The sequence below is a fragment of the Sciurus carolinensis genome, chromosome 9 (genome assembly GCF_902686445.1).
Source record: "Sciurus carolinensis chromosome 9, mSciCar1.2, whole genome shotgun sequence".
NCBI classification, from domain to species: domain Eukaryota; kingdom Metazoa; phylum Chordata; class Mammalia; order Rodentia; family Sciuridae; genus Sciurus; species Sciurus carolinensis.
Window position 1 is genome coordinate 13,276,439 of NC_062221.1, and position 22,466 is coordinate 13,298,904.

At 37.8% G+C, this 22,466-nt stretch overlaps 1 protein-coding gene across 1 annotated transcript; it reads right to left on the reverse strand.

The window, feature by feature from the left end:
* Positions 1-26: 26 nt before the first annotated feature.
* Dipk2a (divergent protein kinase domain 2A) lies at positions 27-21,033 on the reverse strand. Its single transcript, XM_047564189.1, has 3 exons — positions 20,052-21,033; positions 5,941-6,244; positions 27-3,036 (listed from the first exon to the last, which is right to left on the reverse strand). Exons 1-3 carry the CDS (start codon positions 20,706-20,708, stop codon positions 2,705-2,707), a joined length of 1,293 nt encoding a protein of 430 aa, XP_047420145.1. The 5' UTR covers positions 20,709-21,033; the 3' UTR covers positions 27-2,704.
* Positions 21,034-22,466: the final 1,433 nt, after the last annotated feature.

Sequence of the window (22,466 nt, forward strand, 5' to 3'; positions counted from 1 at the left end):
TTAATTTCCATTTTAATAAAAGTTAAAACAATCACTATTACAGAAAAATAAAACACACACACACACACACACCTTAAGTTTGGTTCATACCCAACAGGATTTTCAAAAAACTATATAAAAAAATGCATGCAAGAGAAAAAACGTAATGACTTCAAGAAAATTTTGAATCTGAAGAGATAGTCTGAAAAAGTATGATTCTTAAAGTATTCTTTATTAAGATCATTAAAAGTTGTAGAAACAACTTTATATTATAAAGGCACAGGGAGACAGTTCTGATAAAATATTCAAATTAAACAGTAACTTACAGTACAAAAGACAATTTTAATGCACATACAAACCCCAAATGTCTGATTCAAAAATATTTTACTGCGTCTATTAATGGGCAATGATTAAAAATATAAATTGCTGCTGTATAATAAATATCTGATAGTGAACATCTTGATAGCAAAGTGAACAAAATATTTATTGCTTTTCACATACATATTTTTCCCTGTAATTTTAAATTTCTAATTTTTTATAACTATCTTCTCCTCAATCTTTTCCAAAGGTAAAAGAAATTCCACATAATCTCATGGAGGGGAATGGTAGTTGTAAAAAACTACCTCAAAAGCAATCACTGCTGGAAGCGTTCTCACTACTCTGCAATCGCAATCACACTCACTCCTCCAAAACTTAAGATAAACATTTGCTAAATCACAGACCACTCCTCTGTGATTGGTATTCTAAGGTTTGTAATGAATACTTATCAAATACAAAAGGTGTTCAGTTTTGAAATTGTGGATTTTATTTGTAGTGTTGAGTAAGAGGTGAATGTTGGAAAAAGATATTTTTATTCCCACCCTTTCCAAAGTTGTAAAAAGTCAGTTTAGTAATATCTTCAGCACTTAAAACATTTCATTGAGAGCTATGCAATGTACCGATGTATAAAAATTAACATAATGCAATCTATTTCAAAATGGGCATCTTCTTCCAGTTTTAAAACTGGGATAAAATATTGATTCCAACCGCCTTTTGTGTGTGTGCGTGTGTGTAGCAATCTAATTTTAGGTAGTGCAAGTAGAATTTCCATCATGATAATCAAATAATGGGAAAGCATCATACTTATTAATGCTTTTACAATTTAAGAAATACCTACATTAAAATACTTGATAAAGTTACTTAACTATGTCTATGTTCAGAAGGTGGATAGCAGCTACTAATGTGCCTGGCACAGAGTTGATGTTCAATAAATAGTTGCTCAATGAATGAAAAAGCAAAACTTGACTTTGGTTGTGTATAATTTAATTATTTTTTTTTTACTTAGATAAAGTCAGTCTAGAACTAACTACTGCATACTACACCAAACTTTGCTGTAAACAAAATAGCTTCAAACAGAAAAATATTACCTATGTTAGTGATAGTCAACTTAGATACTATAACATTTTTTAAACAGACTATAAAATTCACACATTTGTTAGTTTTTATCCATACTGAAATTTGATGTTTTGATGTTCTGATGTTTAGCAATTGGGTAAAGAAGACCTCAGTGGGCAGACTAGCTTCATGTTAAAAATTACTAGTCCATACATAAATAAAAGGTTCTGATACCTGATAACACTCAAATTATGACTATCATGTTAATTCTGCAAAACTACCAAGGAATATCTTTAAGTTACATATTCTTGAAAGCAGGAGCTTAACTGCTAACATTAAAGAGTAAACAGGGAGATCTGATTTTAAAGACAGTTAAAATATTGGAAGATAAGAAAGGTAAGAAGGTGACCAAAACTATTTTGAATTCTAAACATAGGACTAGGTCTAACATTTCTTTGGCATATGAATTACTATCTTGGGCTAGCTGAATTTTTAAAATACTGGGTAATATTACTTTTTGAACCAAAATTATCATCAAGGCGTAGATTGCTAGTATATAGAATAAGCTTGTTAAAGCCATTTAGTGTGACATTTTGTAACATATGCTACACTTCATGTTCAGTGTACATTATAATTATTGGCATAGAGGGATGTAACTCTTAGTAACCTGAAATAATATCATGCAATGGTAAAACCACAGAAGGTGAGGGGAAAAGTATTTACATAATAAAATGTCTAGCTTTCTGAAAAAAACACAGTAAACCTGGGAATCCTGCCCTAACAGTAAATAGGTACCGCATAGCACTGAATGAACACTAATTAAAACTTAACTGAACATCTACAGTAACCTGAATGTGTAAAATTTAATTTAAAAACCCATAAAAATGAGAAAAAAAAAAAAAACCTATACACCAGAAGGAAAAAGTGGCCTATAAAACAGGCCAATCTAAATTGACATTCAAAGAAAATGCAAGAGATTCACAAAATCATGATAGTAATGCAAACTAAGTTACCAAGTACCCTTTGATACACAAGCCAACGTAACTATCAGACTCATTTCCAATAGCTTAACAATATTCATTAATCCACTCAGGCATGGGGGTGGGGGGACAAAGCAGTCAATGACATCTCAAGTTTCCAAAGTACAGGAACATACTTATTTGCAGAAGCATCATGTGAATTTTGAAGTAATGTCTTATTTTGATGGATGTTAATGTAAGATCTATCAGTGCAAGTTTATCATCTTCTGAATGTAATACTTCCAAAGTTCATTTCTTCCAGATAGTTTTTGGTGGTTAAGTTTTGCCAGTGCTATTTAAATGGAGAAAAGGAAAACAAAGTTCACCATAGACTACCTCACATTGTTACTTAATTGTGCTAGATACTCCCGCAGTTCTTTTGCTGCCTGGAATCTGCCGTAGCGCTTCTGTGGGTTGGCACACTCATCCAGCAAGGCCTCAAGGCGGCCATCTTTGGCAATTTCACTTGGTGGGTCATGAAGGAGTCCTCCAGAAGTGCCACGCCAGGTGGCATGTCTGGATAAGAGGTTCTGACAAACAGCATAATAATTGTGGTCCACAGTAACACGGGCACAAAGAATTTCTTTTGAAAATGATAAGCAAGCCTCCTTATCACAGTCATCAAATTTGCTTTCATACCATACATCCCAGTTTTCAGGTTTATCTGTGGAAGACAGAAAAACAAAGAGAAAAATACATTTTAAAATAGAGTTCTCATTGATTCCAAAAATAGAACATTTCACTAATTAACATGCAGTATCTATTCTATACTATTAGGCAGAACAGTGTATTATGAATATAAGCACTTAATCATGTATTAATTCACACCAGTAGTTACTGGGAGGTCATCATGTCACGGAGACTCCGACAAGGCTCCCATCACTCACAGGCTCAGTGCAGTGATTTTCCATCATACACAGAAAGACTCAAAGGATGACATAATGCTGCAGGACTGGAGAGGATGCAGCACTTCTGCCTGCATAGAGAACATCTTATTTTAAGTCTTAAAAGATAACAAGTCTGAAAAGAAACAAGGGAAAACAGCATTCTAGGCCCAGGGTACTGTATATGCAAAGGCATACACTAAGGGATTGGTTCAGTTGGTCAAGGAAACGATGAGAAGTTCACAGTGGCTACAGTGTGAGACAGGTACCTGGAGAGGACGTATACATGAGGCTGGAGAGACTGTAACTGGAGTGATCATGACCGTGATTTGTTTTATAGAGAGATAATTCTTGCTAAAGACCAAGAGACTAAAACAGCAACTAAGGAAGGTCCAGAAAGAAAAGTCAGATTGGAAAAACATTTGACAGGTAAGAGTATGGGTTTAAGGTTAAGGTTTTAACTGGATCAGAAGGTAGGTGCTCATAACAATGTCAGTGCTCTATAACATAAAGTAAACAAAAGCTACAAGGCATTGAGGAGGTCACGTCACACATGTAACTAGAACTGGACTGGAATGGTATGAGGTCAGGGCCAGAGCACCCATACTGCTTGCTCCATGTGCTGCATGGAGACAAGGCTTGAAGGACAAGTCACTAGCTGTATGTGGAGGAGAGATGAGGTACTCAGGCAGAGGAATCCATTTGGAAAAAAACAAAAGTAGAAAGATTCCTTTGAGAAAACAAAAGGCCATAATTCCTGAAAATTATGAAGGGCAACAGACAGAGGGATATTAAAAATGAAGCATGACAGGGCCAAGTCATACAGATTGTGCCCTGGTGAGGAATTTGGATTTTACTTGAAGCACAATGAGAAGTCATTAAACCACTTACTCAAGAGAGAGATAAGATCTGTTCTTCAAAATTTGGTATTGTAGTAAAAGACAGCAAAGGAAGAAAGGATTTCAAAAAGTTGTTACTAATCAAGAGTCACTTTCCCAGTTTACTATTAGGTAGTTGCCAATGGCAAATAAGATACCTAAGTCAGATTCTAAAAAGTTAAGGAATGAATGGAAACAGGCAGAGATAGGTAAATCAGCAATACTTTTAAAACACAATTGAAAGCAAGGAGAAGCTTATGTTTATGTGGAGGTAAAAGATTAATTTGAGTGGGAAGTTGAAGGTAATATAAATTCTTTTAGAACTACCATCTAAAAAAAGAGATGAATATATATTGTTTTAACCAAGTGTAAATGATAAAGAGAAGGACACTGAAGGAGTTGCCCCAGCAAAACTTCAATTTTCCTAAGAGTAAAAAAATAAAAGTTATTTATTAGAAAGTGAACTGAAAAGAAGAAAAGTAACTAGACAGGGCCTTCTGCAAAAGGACCCTTTTTAGAAAGTCCAACTATGAGGCATTTGAGACAGCTGACCAGAGTTAAAGTAGCATTGGAGAACGCTCACTATATGAAATAAAAAATATAGATGTTAGATGGTTGGATTCATCTAAGATCAGGAATTAGCTGGTATAAAATTGAAATCAGTATTCCAGAAAAATGAAATACAAAAAGTTATTTTTATAAATAAATTAATAAAATAAAGGTATTGTGTCCTTCTACAATTAAAAAAATATTTTTTAAAATTATTTTTACAAACATTGGAATGAAAATTTTAAAAGTTCAGGCAAACTGCACAACTCTATGAACACACTAAAAATAAGTGAATTGTACATTTTAAAAAAGAAAAGCCTGGTGTAAGATGCTACAACATTCATAAGTATAGGAAGAGGTAAGTGAGGAGTAGAACATCCCAGCAGGGCATTCACTCCCTGTAGGAGGATCTCCGTGGCAAGTTAAGAAATAATCAGAAATCATGCAAAATGTTAGTGTACCTGAATATAATACTGTCATATTAGCTGCATTCCTCAGATGCCATAAATCTGCAGCTTCTATTAATCCAAAGATCCATATATCTCTTATATATCAGGGGAGGAGATGGGATTAAAATATAAGATCCTCACCATGGACCAGCAACCCTGTGGTTTCTTTTCCTAACTGAATTGGTTCTGAAATACAGACTTTGACACTTTAAAATTCCTATGGCATTAAATTTTCAAAATTTACCAGATACTCTGCCAACCTATCCTGTGGAGAGCTCACAAATAAAATGGAGAGCAAAGTGTTGGGTGAGATGTAATAATAAGAATGTCAAACTAAAATCAGAGCTGCAGTGCTAGGAATCACCCAAATGGCTAAAAACAAAACCAAACATCAGTGAGGAACCCCAGAGAACAATAGAACATAAACCAGTGCTTTAAGAGACCCCACAGAAAAATGAGGCCTCCATGAAAGGAGGTAGACTTTCTGGTAGACTTTGACAAAATAAACTTAATTCTGCATTAGACTCCTAAACCACAGAAGGTAGCATATTGTATGCAAATGACATGTACACACACACAAAGAATATCTGTGTATATATTAAACTCAAAGGATATTTTACTACCTATGGAGAAACTATGACCAAGAATAGGAGTATAACAAATTAATATTTGCTGACATTGGTTATCTAAAGAAAGATGCAAGGTTGCCATCTAAGGAGGAAATTTAAGGCTTGCTTCATATAAATAAAAACATTGTTTCAACAGAAAAAAAATGTGAACAAAACAAATTTAAAAGTTACATACTTACTTTGTCTAATTAATCTTTTGTCAGCAACCAAAACATTTTCGGCATCCACAATGATTACCTTCCCATCTCGAGGACCAACTGCAAAATTGTCAAAGCTGACGTCCAGGAGGTAGAGTGCAAATTCAAAGTCATTGTTTGTAAGCTGCTCTGCTATTTCCATTAACTGCCAGGCAAGGTCAACTCGTTTCTCCCATGGTGCATTGAAGTAACTCCAAAGTTCTTCTCCAACATAATTTACAGCCACCATTCTTCCACAAGCTCCAAGATATTTTGCAAATGGCCAACCTTCATCAGATGGAAAACTCTACAAAAGAATTAACGTTGTAAGATGATATCCTCTTAGTAGAAATTACTTACTACTAGAAATGACTGGATTTTCTTGTTATTGTCAACAACTCATTAGAGATGAACTTAATTTTTTTTCCCTCTATCTCATACCATTGCTATGGACCTGGAAAAATGTAAATGATGAACTCTGTATTTTAAAGCTAAAATAAGATTTGATGAGACTTGCTTATCAAAATCTCAAAACCAAACTGATTGATCAAAGATAAGACACTGTCTTTATTGCCAACTCTCAAGTATTTATACTTTCCTGTTATCTTCTTGACTCAGGGAAGTGAAATCAACCAATCCATTCTAGTGAGTGGAGAGCAGTGCAATCTATTAACCAACAATTACTTACCAAGCACAACATACTATTCTATGCTGGTAACAAGAGTAAACTAAACAAATAGTTTCTTGAGCTGTAAGCTTTTATTTTAGAAGACTAGATAGTCACCTAACAATCAATTATGAGTACAATAAATGTTAGTTACTAATACGTGGTTCTGGCCCTAGAGAGCATTTAAGAGGGGTCTTACCTAATCCAGAAACAGGGGTAGAATTCAGGGAAAGACTCTGGGAGCTTTTAAATACATCCCAAGTTGAAGAAGGAACAAACTGATCCCTATCAAGTCTACCCCCATTCCAAGCATCTTTGGATGGTCTTATTTTCCTTTCCCCAGCCACAACATTTTCTGTTCCCCCTTATCCAGCCTCAAAATTAATTATTTTCCTCAGTTTATCAAGATTTTCCAATGGGTTTTATAACTGCTGGAAGGACTGTCATCTTAAAAGAAAAATCTTCCATAACCATAAGCAAGTCATTTTCAACTTAAGTAAAATGATGGGTTTTATCCAAGATACTTTCTACTACTAAAGCACTAACTACAAAATGAGCACTGGAAGAAAAGAAAAAAAGCATGGTAAGTGTTATCTTAGACAACTTCTTAGATAAGATCATAAGACCAGAGGTGTTTTAAGAGCCATTTTAGCCTAGCACTTTTCTTTAGGTTGGAAAAGAAAAATTTTGAGCTGTTTACATAACCACTATAGGGAAACGAAGGTGAACTGTGAAGACAGTACTAAGTACATAACCTTATAACAAAACACTATGGAAAGAACATAAATGTGGCTACTTCCATTGCTACTGAACAATCTATAACACTTAAAGAGCTCGAGGCTCTTCTTGTGTTTCTTAAGAAGCAATATTAATTTTACCCTGAGCTTTGTCAAAACATAAGATCCTTACATTAAAATTTTTATCAACTATAAAACAAAATTTTTTTTTAAGAACTAAACTTTACCCATAATTTCCCATTTTCAAATTTCCTTTAGGTATTGGGAAAAGTGACAGGTTGCTCTTGTCCGAAATGTAGTACATAAACTGGTAACCACACATTATTTTCAATATTTTCTCCCAACTTAAAATACCTCATGACCTTGACATTTTGGTCACACAATGACAAAAGACTTAACTATTATTCAGAAGAACTCATGTATAAAGCCCCTGACAAAAGAAAAGGAAAACACTAAAAACATGTAAACATCTGAAATCATATAATTTTATCATGCAAAAAATAAAACAAAAACTCCTCCATACACAATTAATATTATTCACATTCTATACTATAGAACAGATACAAACATATCTTTGTGAAAATAAAATAGTCTTTGACAACAGGAGAAAAGGGAACCCTGCCAACATCTGCACATGTACAAATGCCTCCTTGTTTTTGGAGCCTTTCCAACTGGCAAACGACAGTCAAATCTACACTTCATTACCCAAGTCCCTCACAGAACAGTGTAGAATATATGAACAAATGTCACATTGAGCAACTTTATATTCATATAGTGATTCTGACAATTCTAACTGAAGCTTTGTTATGCCTCATTTTATAAAGGGCACTACAATTCTTTCATATAGTTTGCTACCTAAACTTTTGGAAGAATTTTAATAAAATGAATTCATACCATTTGCTCACATGACAAGAATTTTTCATTGCATAGTCAAAACAGTAAGATGTCCTTAATGAAAACAGAATTCTGTTGAACACTTTATATTAAAAAAAAAAAAAAGCTTAAGTTAGGGAAGCCAAAATATTTGTTATTTGCATTTTATGCAATTCTGGCTTAGAACCAAATTATTGTGGTCAAGTAGAGTTTGAGAGAGAAAACTCAGAACCCAAATTTGTTAAATGTATCAAGCTATATAAAAAACAAACTATTCCTGATTACCAAACTCCCTCAGGTCGTAAAACACAGTAGCTAGGTAGAATAAGATGCTTAACATAGACTAGGTCTACATTTTCTTATTTAAAACTAAAAGCCAGATTTTTAAATTGCCCAGAACAAGCATAATTTGATGTAATCTGAAATGATATGATTACTTCAATGAATTATTTACAATTGAAAAAATCCACAAATACTTGCAATTGAAGAGAGGAGTCAAAACTTAGACTAGAACCAGTTCTAATTGGATCAGAGGTACTTCACTTAATTTTTCAGGGTTTATAATTAAGCTTGAATATATTTCATAAAGTATAATGTGTAAAGCTTTTTAAATTAGATACTGGTCAAAATTCTACAAAGGCACATAACAAGTATAAAACTATATATTTACTTTTTTGAAATTATTGAAATATTTTATTTTTAATTTTCAGAATTTAAAAAGTTACAATACCTTATATAAACTGTTAGCAAGACAGCTGACATCTAATTAACCTAATATAACATTAATGTTTGTTTTCCTTTTCTTGGAAATACTCAAATGCATTTATTTCATATCCTTTAAAAAACACTAAAGGATATTTGTATTTAACAATTTCTGTGAAATTGATAAGTAGAAATAATACATTCGTGTTTTTCAAGAACTTGAAATATTGTTATATGCCACTTTACCCTCTTAAAAGAAACTTACCATTTTTCACAATGAGAAAACAGAAAATGATATATAATCAAAAGGAGCAAGCCTGAATCTTTTATTCTCTTTGTCAACAGAAAACAGATTAAGTGTAGGGATCAACACACCCATAGACACAGATGACTTATGTTTTTGACATTTAACTCTGGCTCAGGAGACAATAAATAATGACACACAATCTATTGGTAAATATGAATTCCTTTTCAAATTTATATTTACTTTTATATTATATTTATTATATTTTTTATATTATTGTATTTATTATATTTTTTTAAAAGTTGGTGAAAACACAGAGAAGACTTCTACAGACAATTATTACAAATGTAAAAATTCAAAACTTGCACAGGGGATATAAAGCTCAGTGGTAGAGCACTTGCCTAAAATGCATGAGGGCCTGAGTTCAATTCCCAGCACTGGGGAAAAAAAGAAATTTGAAGTATTAGGCCAAACTAGTTAATTTCAGCCAAGATTAAAATAAATATTTCAAATATATATATAAATTACTATGTCTAGGTATCTTTTACTTATTTATTTATTGGCAGCAAAATCTCAAGCTACTTCTTAAATATCATAAAATACAGATATTATCAAGAGCAATATTGTGTGCAATGACCGTACCTTAAAATTTCTGAAAAAAGTAAAAAAAATCACCAAGATTATCATCCACTATATGAAAAACTAGAATTGAGGTGACAAAATTTATATAACCAATATTATAGTAAAGAATTTGAATATTTATACTTTACATAATATTTAACAAAATGTCTACATTTAAAGGGCAATATAGTACAGTACATAAATAGAATAATGGACTGAAAAATTACATTAGATATTGATGTCCACTTCAACCTCTATATCTCAGTAGCTATAACTCTAGCAAAATAATAACTTTTTTGAGCTTTGGGTTTCTTCCTCTGTAAAACTGGAATAGCTATACCACAATATTCATTAGGCAATCCAAGGAAAAAAGACATGACATCTATTTTGTGAATTAATTTGTAATTATTTCTTTAGAAAAACTGCTTACTAAAGCCAGACCTTTAATAGGTGTTATTTTCCTAACACCTACTAAAAGGCATTTGCAAATAACAAACACATTCCACCAAACAAGGAACCACCAAATTAGAAAGACATCTTCACTGCCCTCTGGTATCGTCTAATTTATAATGGGATATACAAATTACTTACCAATCTCTAAGAATATACAGAGTATCCAATGTATAGAGATTAAGAACATAAGAATTAAAAACTTGGTAACATGCACACACATAAACAGCACTTTAAGTTGCTTTCAACTTCTTTTGGGTAAGTACTACAAGGCAAATTTCAAATGCTGGCATAACCTATTATACCTAAATGAAAACCAAATTATTATATTTTAATAATCAATAAAATGAGAAGATGTGAATGCAAAGAAATCTAGAGTTGGAGGGTACCTGAACTATAAATCTAACTAAATCTTAGTAGTACAGTGTTAATTTACCTAAAGTCATACAGATAAGAAGCAATACCCAGGCCAGTTATAATTCTTTTTGAAATAGTCAAAATGAATTCAAATGATAGGTTAATACAACTTTCTGATTTAATACTCTTCTGTTTAAGAATTTTTCAAATTTTAGAATGGCAACAGTGCATATGCTACATAGCAGCGTCCCACAAGCAAAAATTAGGCTGCCAAAATAAAGTAAGATTATTCACTCTATGAAATCTCAGGTTGAGCCTAAAAGATGAGTATAATATTAGAGAGACTGGGAATAGAGCAGTCAGAACATTCCTGGCATATGTTAAAGTGAGAAACTGTCTTCTTGATAATGAAAAAAAGGCCAATGAAGCTGCAGTGAAATGAATGAGGGAAATGGACTGAGAGAATGGAGTCGAGAGAGAGGTAAGGAGCAGAGCATGGCTGGGACTCAGGAAAAAAAACAAATATATGGCAAAACCTTAATGTTCCAGATTACTTTACATACTGAGTTAGGATCCTGTGGTGTGGTTCTAAAATAATCACAATATTATTTAACCTGCCAAGGGCATTTTATTCTAAATGTCTTAACAGTCATGAAAAGAGAAGCCATGGATATTTGAGTAGAAATACATAAAAGAGTATCTTTTGGATTTACTTATTTAGTTTCAGACAATGAATGACAGGAGACTCACAGATTAAATTAAAGTCAACCCTAAGAGTGTTTGCATTCTATTGTCTATCTGACTAAAAGCAGTGTTCATATGGTAACTTTAAAAGAAAGAAAATTATTTTAATGTAAGAAATATACAATGTTTTATAATCACCTCACCACATTGCATTAAAAGAAACAACTTTGCAGTTCACCTAAAAAGACAAAATGAGTGCATACAGAAATGAGAGCATACAGAGCAAGAATGTATTATCACTTGATTGATCCTTTTTTTTTTTTTTAAGGAAGGAATTCCTAGTATAAACAACTTCAAAAAAGTCTATTAGTAATCAAAACATACAATCCAAAATCTGGCTATTAGATTATCTGCATAACTGGCATTTCTGCATAAAATATGAAATGCGAACTTGAAAACAGTTTTAGAAAAGTAAATGTCATCAGAAGTATAGGAAATGTTTAAACGTTTTGATTTAAAATCTTAAATTATTTTTGAAAGCCCACATTTGAACTATATCCCATTGTGGTGATGCATGTTATAACAGCTGTTCATACAGATTAGTCAACTGTGCTGTGCTGGTGACAGACGAATGTGTTCACAGTTTTGTGAACTGTCTGGAGGGAGAATATAGCAAAGTTACTGAGATGATTTAATGGTTTCCTAATTTTTGTTGAAATTTCTCTAAGACTTTAGCTTCTTAATTTGCCAAGTAGTGGCCAGAATCCACAGCAAATACTGTAGAAGAATAACAATCTCAAAATTTACCTGTTTGATGTCCCATTTATCATGAAATTATTTTCTGAATGCCATTTTCAACCCACCTCCAATTTCAACAATATCAATGTCTTAAAAATAGCAAAATTGTGTTTTCACTGAAAATCATGTCCAATAGCTGTATCTAAAATTGGAAAGCAAAGTCAAAACATGAGCAACAAAAAAACCAGCTAATTTTAATAGAAATAAGATGCTTTTTCAGAATAAATTAAGAAATGATCCCCTCACCCCAAAAGACTCATTTTGTTGTAAGTTTTAAATATGGGTACATTTACTAATCTCAACTGACCTTTTCTTACATACTGTCACCATCAGCAACTATGATCCACATTTCTAACTCATATATAAAACTACAAGCATCACACTCAAACATTTATTTCCAATAAAAACAAAATTTCAAAGAAATAAAAAGACATGTTTCTTTTGGACCTAATAACCTAAGAATGCTATCTTGCATGGTAGATCATACCTGTAATCCCAGCAACTTGGGAGGCTGAGGCAGGATGATCTCAAGTTCAAGGCAGCCTCAGCAACTTAGCAAGTCCCTAAGCAACTCAGTGAGACCCTGTCTATAATAAAATATTTTAAAAGGGCTAGGGATGTAGTTGGGTCGTTAGTCGCCCTGGGTTTAATCTCTGGTATCCCACCCCACAAAAAATGCTACCCTACTTTCCTTAGTCAAGGTCTGATTTCTTTAAACAGTCTGCAAAATAGAAAAGTACTAACCTTCTTGGTTCCTTTAAAACACAAAATGAATTAACAGCCCTTCAGAGAAGGATGGCAAAACACCTAGTAATGGCACAGCATCTCCTTCCATTAAATATCAGGTGCCTGATTTCAGATTAGTATTCTTGTTACCTCAAATTTAAGATAGTCAAAGCAAAACTTTGGGTTTCCCCAAACCTTTTCTTCTCTGGGTTTTCTCATCACAGTAGGGAACACAATAGTTGCTCAGACCAAAAAAAAAAAAAAAAAAAAAAAAAACGAAGAAATCATTTATTTTTCCCTTTCCCTCTTATCTTAACCCAACAGCAAGTCTTAGATTCTATTTCTCTGAACTATACCAGGTCTGACTGCTTTTTATAACCCGACTACAACTACCTTGTTCCAAACTACCAAGCTTCTTTTCACAAGCGAGGGCAAGATGCTTCTCTTGCCCCTTGTAACTCATTCTCCACAGATCAGACCCTATTAAAAACACGTCTCTGATTATCTCACTGCTCTGAAATAAAATCTTAGCTCATCAACTGTGGTCACAAGACTACACAGGATCTAATCTTTGCATACCTCTATCTTAAACTCTACTAAATTCCCTATACCCGTGTTTGATACCTCTTGCCTAAAAACATCTTAGCCACAAAACTGCACACCATTGGCTTTTCCTCATCATTCATATCTCCTGACCACCCCATTTAAAGTACTAGTTCATTCCCAATCCAACTTTCTTATCATCAGAGATCTTCCTTGTTCTCTTTTTAGCATGTAAAATTTGAAATTATCTTGTTCTTTGCTGCCTACACTAATGCTACTGAAAGCAAAGGCTATGCAAACTTGTGGCCTGGCCTGTCTGACTTACTGTATTCCAGGGGTGTATAGATCAGTTTGGGGCACTACTGAGCAATGCCAGGCAATTCTTGTCAGATCTCTTTAAAGCTAAAACTCCAAAAGAGCACTAGTAGGGAAAAATACAAAGATCCTAAAGCATTATACCTACCTCGGATGATAAATCTTTTAAGATTTTTAGTCTAAGAATCCAGACATAACTTCTATTTTTTTAGTAGGATATTAACCAAACTACTAAATATAATTATTAAACTACAGTAATGATTTACATATTTGCTTTGTATTTCTAAATCCTTATCTGAACCATTTTCTACACTCCTTATTCTATTCATTTTACTTTTATATGGGACAAATCCCTAATTCCCTTTCCATTACTTTCCAATAAACTATAGCCTGAAGAAATAGCTATGTGGTTACTTATGATGTGTGTATATGTAAGGCAAGTGACATCTGAATATCCTCCATACAGTAAAATTTATTCATTTCTGAGACAGATGTCAAAATAATGCAATAAAGAATTTTTCTTCTACTATAGATGTCTGAAAATGAAATAGCTGACTTGCAAAGAATATACTGTAAAAAACTTTACAATTATAGATATTTTACTATATTACTTGAATAATCCCATCTCCTTTAATGTTTTTAAAACAATTCTGTTAGATAACTCATTTTATTGATTAAAAAACTCAGGATCTGAAACACTGCAATTTGCTCAATGCTATTCAATAACTCTGAGGTATATAGAATATGAGTGGGAAGGTATTTCAGTACTGTCCTCAACACTCCTGCTACCCCGCAACTTCATACTGGCAAAATTCCATTTATCCTTAGAACTTAGTTACCCCCTGAAACTTTCCCTCATACCCATTCCTATCAAGATACACCCAGATGTCCCTCCCTAAATGAGTCATCTGGCAATGTGCACATATCTGTATTTCAAGGCTTATTATGTTATATGCATTGTAATGTGTCGTACCTCATGCACACACTAAATTGCACAGTAAGCTACTTTTTGCCTAGGGTTGTCTTTCCATCCTTTCAGTTCAAATGCCTTATAATAAGACTATCTGCCAAACGAGCAAACAAAATTGTTTGTGACTGTTAACAGTTGTGACTGTTAAGTCCACAAAGTCCCAGGTATTTCACAGATAACTTCCTAACAAGAATCTGTTAATTGGATAGAAGATTTTAAAATACAGTTTATAACATTCCAGGTTTTATAACTAGGATGAGTACCATCCTCATCTTACACTAGCAATTTTCAGTCTTTAGACATTTTTAAACCATTTATTAAAGTTCACTGTATGTGTAAAATAATGAAGGCTTTACATTATAAGGTCACTATTAATTTAATATATAAGTAATGAGTAGAAAGTTAAGAAAGAAAAAGTCAGCATTCCGTGAATAGTTAGCAGAAATGACAGTAACATAGGAATTAGGCCAGAGCCCACAAGCCAGAAAAACAGAATAAAAACCAGTCTGACAATCTCCTGGGAAACTGGCCACCCGTGTCCAGAGAGCAGAACCCCACAAAAAAACAAGCTTACTATTCCCCAGCTACATGTGTGAGGAATAAGTACTAACTCACGCAGCAGAAATATGAAGAACAATCAAAGATCAGACAGAAACCACAGAAAGGACAAAATTAATAACGGTTAAAAGATTTGGGGAAATCCAGAAACTAGACTAGGGTGTCAAATGATTATGCTACACTGATCTGAATGCAACTACCTCTTTCTAGAGTTTAAAATTTAAAACACTTCCCCCTTTTTGGAACCTAAAGTACATAGAATTGTTTTATTATTTTTGTTTATTCATGAAGGATATTCAAGTCAAAAGTATCAATGAAACCTTGAATAGAAAAGCAGAAGCTCGAAATCTTATGATCTTATTAGAGAAGAAGTATTCTACTCAAAACTACTTCTAATGTGCCTGGAAGCCTAAATCTGGGAATACAGTTACTAAAGCAGCAGCCAGTGGAAGAAAAGTAGGTGGGCGCTCCCTCAGCTGCTGCTTGAAAAACTCTTAAGGAGAGTAGCGAACATCCTTCCTACAAACACTATTGTCCCACAAGACCCATTTAACTGTAGTTTTTTCCCTTAATGGAAATCTCTGGTTTTTATTTTAATCTGACTTCATGCGTGTAAAAATCTAGGGCTAGGGGAAAGGACTTGAAAGAAAGTTATCTATCCTAGCCTCTAACTCACATCCTAGCAGTGACCTTGTACACAAATCCAAAATCCTCTTTTAGAAAAGCTTAATTAGATCCATCAATTAAAGCCAAACTCAGCAAACAACTAAAACAAGAAAAAACAACAATCTTTATAATTTTTCAAATCAAGGATTTGAGAGCCCCAGGATGTTGGTTCTGAAAAGGAAAGAACCTAACCTAACCAAATAGCCTCAATTTACAGAGACGAAAGTGAGTTCCACAAAAGTGCTTAACCAAAGTAGCCATAATCTTTTCCTTGTTGATTTCAAAAACTCTGTTTTCAGCAGTGCACTTCAAAGTATATGTCGCTCTATAAATTATCATAAGACAAAAATACCATTCACTCAATGTATGTATAAAAATTCATTCCTTAATGTAAGAACAGCCGAAATCAGTATAGCTACAGGTATGGTTGACAGTCAGAATCATCATTTTAAGATGATCCATATCCCAAATAATCTTCAAAACAGCTCATCAAATGCACTGGATAATTAAAGTTACTACTTTTATCTTATTCACTAACATAAACAGTACTTATGATGTATCAGACCCTATATAAATAGTTTCCAGAGATTTTGCCATTAATAAGAAATAAAATGAAAGCTTAAAAAAACATCTTAAGCAATGAGAGTTACATACTATAAAATTTAAGTCCTGTTAAAACTATGATTCAAAAAGTTTAAGGCAAAGGAAGTTCTACAAATACAACAGTAAGACAAATTCTTAGCTCCTTCTCAAGAGCTTTCTTCATTTTTTATAAACAAATCCATCCCCAGTACACCCAGGTCAAAGTCAGAGATACTGTCTGGGCTTCAAGAAATCCAAACAGCATAAAATCCTCCCTGCCCCCACAGTCCTCTGTAAATTCAAGAATAGGTTAAGTGCAAATACTAACAGAAAATTTACCAGCAAAATAACTTGTCATCTGGCCAATTACCATGACACCTCAATTTTTTAATATTCCAAGACTGCAATCACACAATACAAAAATCAACAGTGTCTTCTTCCCTCACAGGACTATGGCATAGTTGGCATTAAAAGACGCCTCTTGGTGAAGTGAAATTAGGAAAAAAAAAAAAAATGAGGAGGAAAAGAAGGTATCAGAATAGAAGGTTAAAGTACTACTAGCATTATCTTGTTGCTTGAGGTTTATAAATTTTTTTCAGAAGACAATTCTATGTCAGAAAAAAACATTCCTAAGAGCTAGATAAGCTGCTATAAACTATTAAAACCATCCAACAATAAGATGAGAGTATATACCCATACTACTTCCTTCATACTGGGAAATTTGTATTACAAATCTATACAGTCCTACACAAAATCTTACAGGTAATTCCTTTCACATCACCTTTCAGGTGCAAGAGAAACTTTAATTTTTTATTGTTTCTTAAAATCAGAAGAAGCAAACGGGTTACATTAGTATGTGTTCTTAGTTCTTTCTTTGGTATTTTATCAAAAGAGATTTTAAAATACAGGTTTGGAAGCATATTTACTATACACACTTTCGTTAGGAACAGCTTGAGAAGTTAGTTCAAAATTAATTTCCGAAGTAGATAATTTTTGGACAGTAGAAGATAAGAAAAATCTAGTTTCTCATCAACTTTCCAAAAATTCATTAAGTAGCTCCCTCTCCTGGAAAAAAAAAAAAAAAAAAGGAGTTCCTCTTTAAGCTGTAAAACACACACTCATACCCTTTATTTAAAAGTACATGAAGCAGAAAATGTATTTAAGTAGAGAGCCAAATTTGAGTGATTTTTTTCTATCAGTATTAATATCCTAATATATCATAAGCAGTTATAGTTTTATAGAAACTTGTATATACTAAAAAATGTATAGTGTCTACCTAACAAAAAGTTAATTAACCTCACGATTTGACTTACTGTGTAAAATTCTGTACTTCAGAACAATTTTGAGATTCTTTTCATTTTAGTGATTTTATACTATCATCAATCCTCAATTATATAACTCATACTTCTGAACTTTTACCCAAAATCAAGTGATTCTTTAAGGAAAGAAACAGTTCTATGAAGATGTCTTATTTTAAAAAGTCTTGTTCTTAATCTTTACCAAGGTAAGGAATAATTAACAGATCAATATGACTGATTGGTAAAGACTCCAAAATATATATCACAATATGTGATTAGCTATGAGGTATTAGTACCATTCCTGAAAACTGGGATGTCTAAATTAAAAATGCGATTTACAAATATGAGTCTACAAAGTTGATACATATTTTTCCCATACTACAAACTACCCATTCACTCACAGTAACTAAGTTTTCAATAAGAAAATAATTGTGATTTTTGAAAATACTGTTCATTGCTAAAGACGAAAATAACTCAAAACCATCAAGTGTAATGCAAACTGAAAATGTCAAGAGAACTTCAAACAAAATATAAATGCTCCCTGAATAAAGAAGATTTAATAGTGTAAATCACATACCAGAGTTTCTTAAACTCAGATACCATGACTACGTGTATGTTTATAAAGAACCTGATAGGTTTTAAAATATCAGTTCTAATTTTATCAGTTTCTAATACATCAATACTCAGAACTACCTAAAAGAAATCTTTCAATAGGCAGTCAGTATTTTAAATGCAGGAAATGTATTACTGAGATAGTTCTTTACTGAAGTTTGGGGTCCCAGAGATTTTTGACAGACCATCTACTTCAGCAAACTACACTGCTAAAGCTTTTCAATGGAAGAACCTTGCTGAGATAAGCAGTCAGATTGCTATTCCTTAAATCGCAAAGATATTTAAATGAAAATAAAATTCAAGTGTCTATATATCATAAACATGGACTCGACCTTAAGAAGACTGACTAGTTTTGGAACTAGAGACTAAAGTAAATTTCTTCAAGTAAGTTTAACTAGCCTTAGACATCATTCACTGTTCAAAGACAGGGCACCATTTAATATGCAATCTTAACTTTAAAAATAACCCGTTACATATGCCCTATGCCACCTTAAAATTGACTGAGCTTAAAACTGACTAATCTTCGTTTGAGGCAAAACATTTCTGTTATGATTATTTGGCCAAACTAAGCAAAAGCAAACAAAGCTGGTTTATTTTAGCTAAGATGAGCAGTGGAGAACTTGAGAAATGAAAACAATGTATAAACGCTGCACATTCCCATAAGTGCATTTTAGATTTAAAAAAAAAGAAAAAAAAGACACTGTTTACAAACCCTCCAGTCAGTCATTAGTGACATCCTCAGCAGAGCAGAAAGGGCATTGAACTATACACCAAAATTACATGATTAATTTTGAGCCACTCCCCCACCCCCTTCTATTTGAAATACAGCAAAGGTGGCATGAAAACGGAGCACAGGAACTTTTCCCGGAGTATCAAGGCAGGATCACAACCTCGCAGCTGCAATCACTACCCAAGGACACCACGTTACAGCCGGCAGTGCAGAAACTCAACTACTCCGAAGGCAAACATTTTTTTTTTCTTTGCTGTCACCAGTAAAAAGATTCCATCCTACTCCCCTAAAAGGGCCATTTACTTTCAAAATAAAGTCAAAAGGGCGCAAATAACGCAATAAGGCAAGACGCCAGAACCTCCTTCCCCATTTCTCGCCGGCCTAACGTTTCATCTCCTCCTTTCAAGCTGATTAGCAGATGAACAGGGCAGGTCACAGATCAGGATGAAAATGTCCGGCGTGGCCTCCGCGTCCCCCGAGTCCTCAGCCTCCACTCCCGCCCACCGCAGGACTCCCGGACCCGCCCCGCGCGGACCACGGTGCCATCCTGACCTCATCTTCCCCCAGCCCCGTGGGCTTCCTGAAAGACTGCCAGGTACCTGAACTGAGAACTAAAACAAAGACGGACTCGGGGCCGAAGTTAGGCCGGCCACCGGGGCGCGAGGGGAAGCGCGAGGGGGCACGAAAGCAGGCGGGGAGCGGGCGCCGGGGCTCGGGCTCGGGCGCCGGGACCCGCCGCCCCGCAAATGAAAGCAGACAGGCCGGGCGGAGGGCGGAAGGGGACTCGCTGGAGAGACATTTTGGGAGCGCGCGAGACGCACTCCCTCTGGCGTTGAAGGATCCGCAGTCGAGTCTGGGAAGCGCCCGAGTGCGGATGACAGGCGCAGCCTCTCCAGCCGCAGGTCGCCCGGCGCACCCGGCGCCGCCCCTTCCCACGCCCGCCGCCCCTCCGGCAGGCGCCCCCCGCCGGCCCGCGCCTACCTGTAGCACCAGCGGCTCGGGGTTGAAGGCCAGGGTCAGCAGCAGCTGCATGCGCTCCGAGTCCTTGAGGTTGCGGAGCAGGAAGCTGCCCGAGTCCTTGGTCTCGGCGTAGCGGCGCACCAGGCGGTCGAGCAGGCGCTGCGAGGGGCAGTGCACCAGGTCCGACCAGCCCTCCACCGCCTCGGGCGTGAGCAGGCGCACGTCGCCGTTGAGGCGCGCGAACTCGGTGCGCGGCATGGCCTGGAGCAGGTCGCAGCGGGGCCGGCCGGTGGCCCGCTTGCAGATGCTCTGGTCGAGCTGCGCCAGCTCGCGCTGCGAGCCGAGGCGCTTGAGCACCACTCGGCGGCGGCCGCCCTCGCGGGGCTCGCCGTACTGCGCGAAGTAGACGTTCTTCACGTTGAGGAAGTCCAGCAGGCGCAGGCGGCCCCACGCCTCGAACACCACCTGCCCGTTGAGGAAGCGGCGGCACCAGCTCGTGCCGAAGCACGCCGGGCACTTATTGAGCTGCAGGAAGCGCCGGTCGGTCAGCTCGTTGCGCTGCCAGGAGGCGAGCAGCGACGGCGAGTGCAGCACCATCAGCACCAACAGGCTGCCCAGCGCCGCCAGCTTCAGCGAGCGGGACAGGCGGCCCAGCTTCGGGGGCACCAGGCGCCACATCCCGCCCGCCCGCCCGCACCGGGAGGGCGAGGGCACCCCGGGGCGCCCCCACCGCGCCGCGGCACCGAGAGCGACCGCAGGGACCCCGGGCGGGAGAAGGCGCGAGGGCGCGGGCCGGGAGGCGGAGTAGGTGTGTGAGAGCGCGAGGAGGGAGCGGGAAGGAGCCGGCCGCGCGAGCTGCGACTTCTCCCAGTCACTAGTCTCCACAACTCTCGGGCTCCCTCCTCCGAGCTCCCCGCCCTCCGACTCCGGCGGCGCCTCCTCCTCGCCAGCCAAGTTATAGAGGAGCGGGAGGGGGAGGGAGCGGGGGACCCGGCGGCCGCGCGCACGCGGCCGCGCGCACGCGCACTGCCCGCTCCGGGCGCGAGAGCTGCGGCGGCGCCGGTCAGCCGGCAGCGAGCGGGAGAGCTTCCGCGAGGAGAGAAGAGGAGGAACTCACGCAAGGGGAAGAGGAGCTGAGATGTCTCACACCCAAAAGTAGCAACAGTGTAGGAAGGTGGGAAGGAGGAAGCGCCCGCGCGTCCTTGACGCCGCACGCCCCTGCTCGTACACGCGGGCTTTCCAGAGAGAGCGACGGGGGACCGGGGGCGGGGCCGGCTAGGCGGAGCGAGCGCGTCGCGCGCTGCCCGGAAAGCGTAAGCGCGGGCTCGCGGGGGCGGCTGTGGGGCCGCTCAGTGAGGGCGGAGCTCCAGCGTTGGAGGGAGGGACAAACTCGCAAGCTCTGGGGGAGTCCTAGTAGTAGTTCGTCTTTTGTGATTGTCGAGTTTTATGGGGCCTTGCCCATTGCCACTGTGTAAAGGAAGGACCTGTAACTGGTGAGGGGACCGAAAGACAAGAACTGGAGAAGCCTATTGCAGCCCCTTCCCTCGGGACGGCGCGGGGGCGGAGCCTATGTAGGCGGGTCCTGAGTGGGCGGGGCGCCTTCTCCCCGGCCTTATACGGTGGGGCGCGCGCCGGGGGCGGGGCGAGGCGGGGAGCGCCGGGCGGGAGCTGGCGCGCCGCGCGGCGGGGGGCGGAGCCTGCATGGGCCGGGGCGAGTTGGGGTGGTCTGGCGAGTAGCTGCGTTCTCGGCGTCTCCTCTATGAAGGCATTTCAGGTTTTCCAGAGTGAGCACGGGAAGAACGAAGTCCTCAAGACACCGTGTTTAAGGGAAATCGGATGAAGGGGAACCGACGTGGCCTGGTGTCTCGGCAAGGGCCGCGCTAGCCGCCAAGGAGAGGCGGGGATGGGCGGGCTTGCCAGTGCCCCGCGCCTGCTTCCCGGCGGTCCTCGAAGCCCTTTCCTGCCACTCGGCGAAGCGATGTCCCCGAAGAGTCCGGGAGGAGCGGGCGGCCTCGCCTGGGCCTGCCCCGCGGGCTGCGACGCCTTCCGCGGCGGTAGCCATGGGGACGAGGAGCCGCCTCTGCTCCCTCGGGTGGACTCCGAGCCTCTCCAGCTGCGAGACGGGCTGGACTGGGCTAGAGCCTCTCCTGGCCGCCTTTAGGGGACCGGGACCCGGGCTCTCCAGCAGTAGCTGCGAATACATACAGAATTGTAATGCGTTTTAATTTTAGCGCTAGGATTATTAAAATGAGACTTCAGTGTTAGTTGATGGGTAGGGAATACCCGATACGTTAGTAACTACCCTCAAGTCTTTACTGAATTGATTTTAGGGGTTGAAAAATTACTTAGGAAGATTAGAGTAGTGTGTACAGATGAACTCTAAGAGACAGTGCTGGGATATCATTCACTTTTTTGAATTTTCTGTATTGTTTGTAA

Coding starts and splice junctions, on each gene's coding strand:
- Dipk2a (XM_047564189.1), bottom strand. CDS start 20,708: ATGTGGCGCCTGGTGCCCCCGAAGCTGGGCCGCCTGTCCCGCTCGCTG. Junction 6,245..20,051: donor CCGAGCCGCTGGTGCTACAG/GTAGGCGCGGGC, acceptor ATTCTTTTGTAG/AGTTTTCCATCTGATGAAGG. Junction 3,037..5,940: donor CAAAAGATTAATTAGACAAA/GTAAGTATGTAA, acceptor TGTCTTCCACAG/ATAAACCTGAAAACTGGGAT.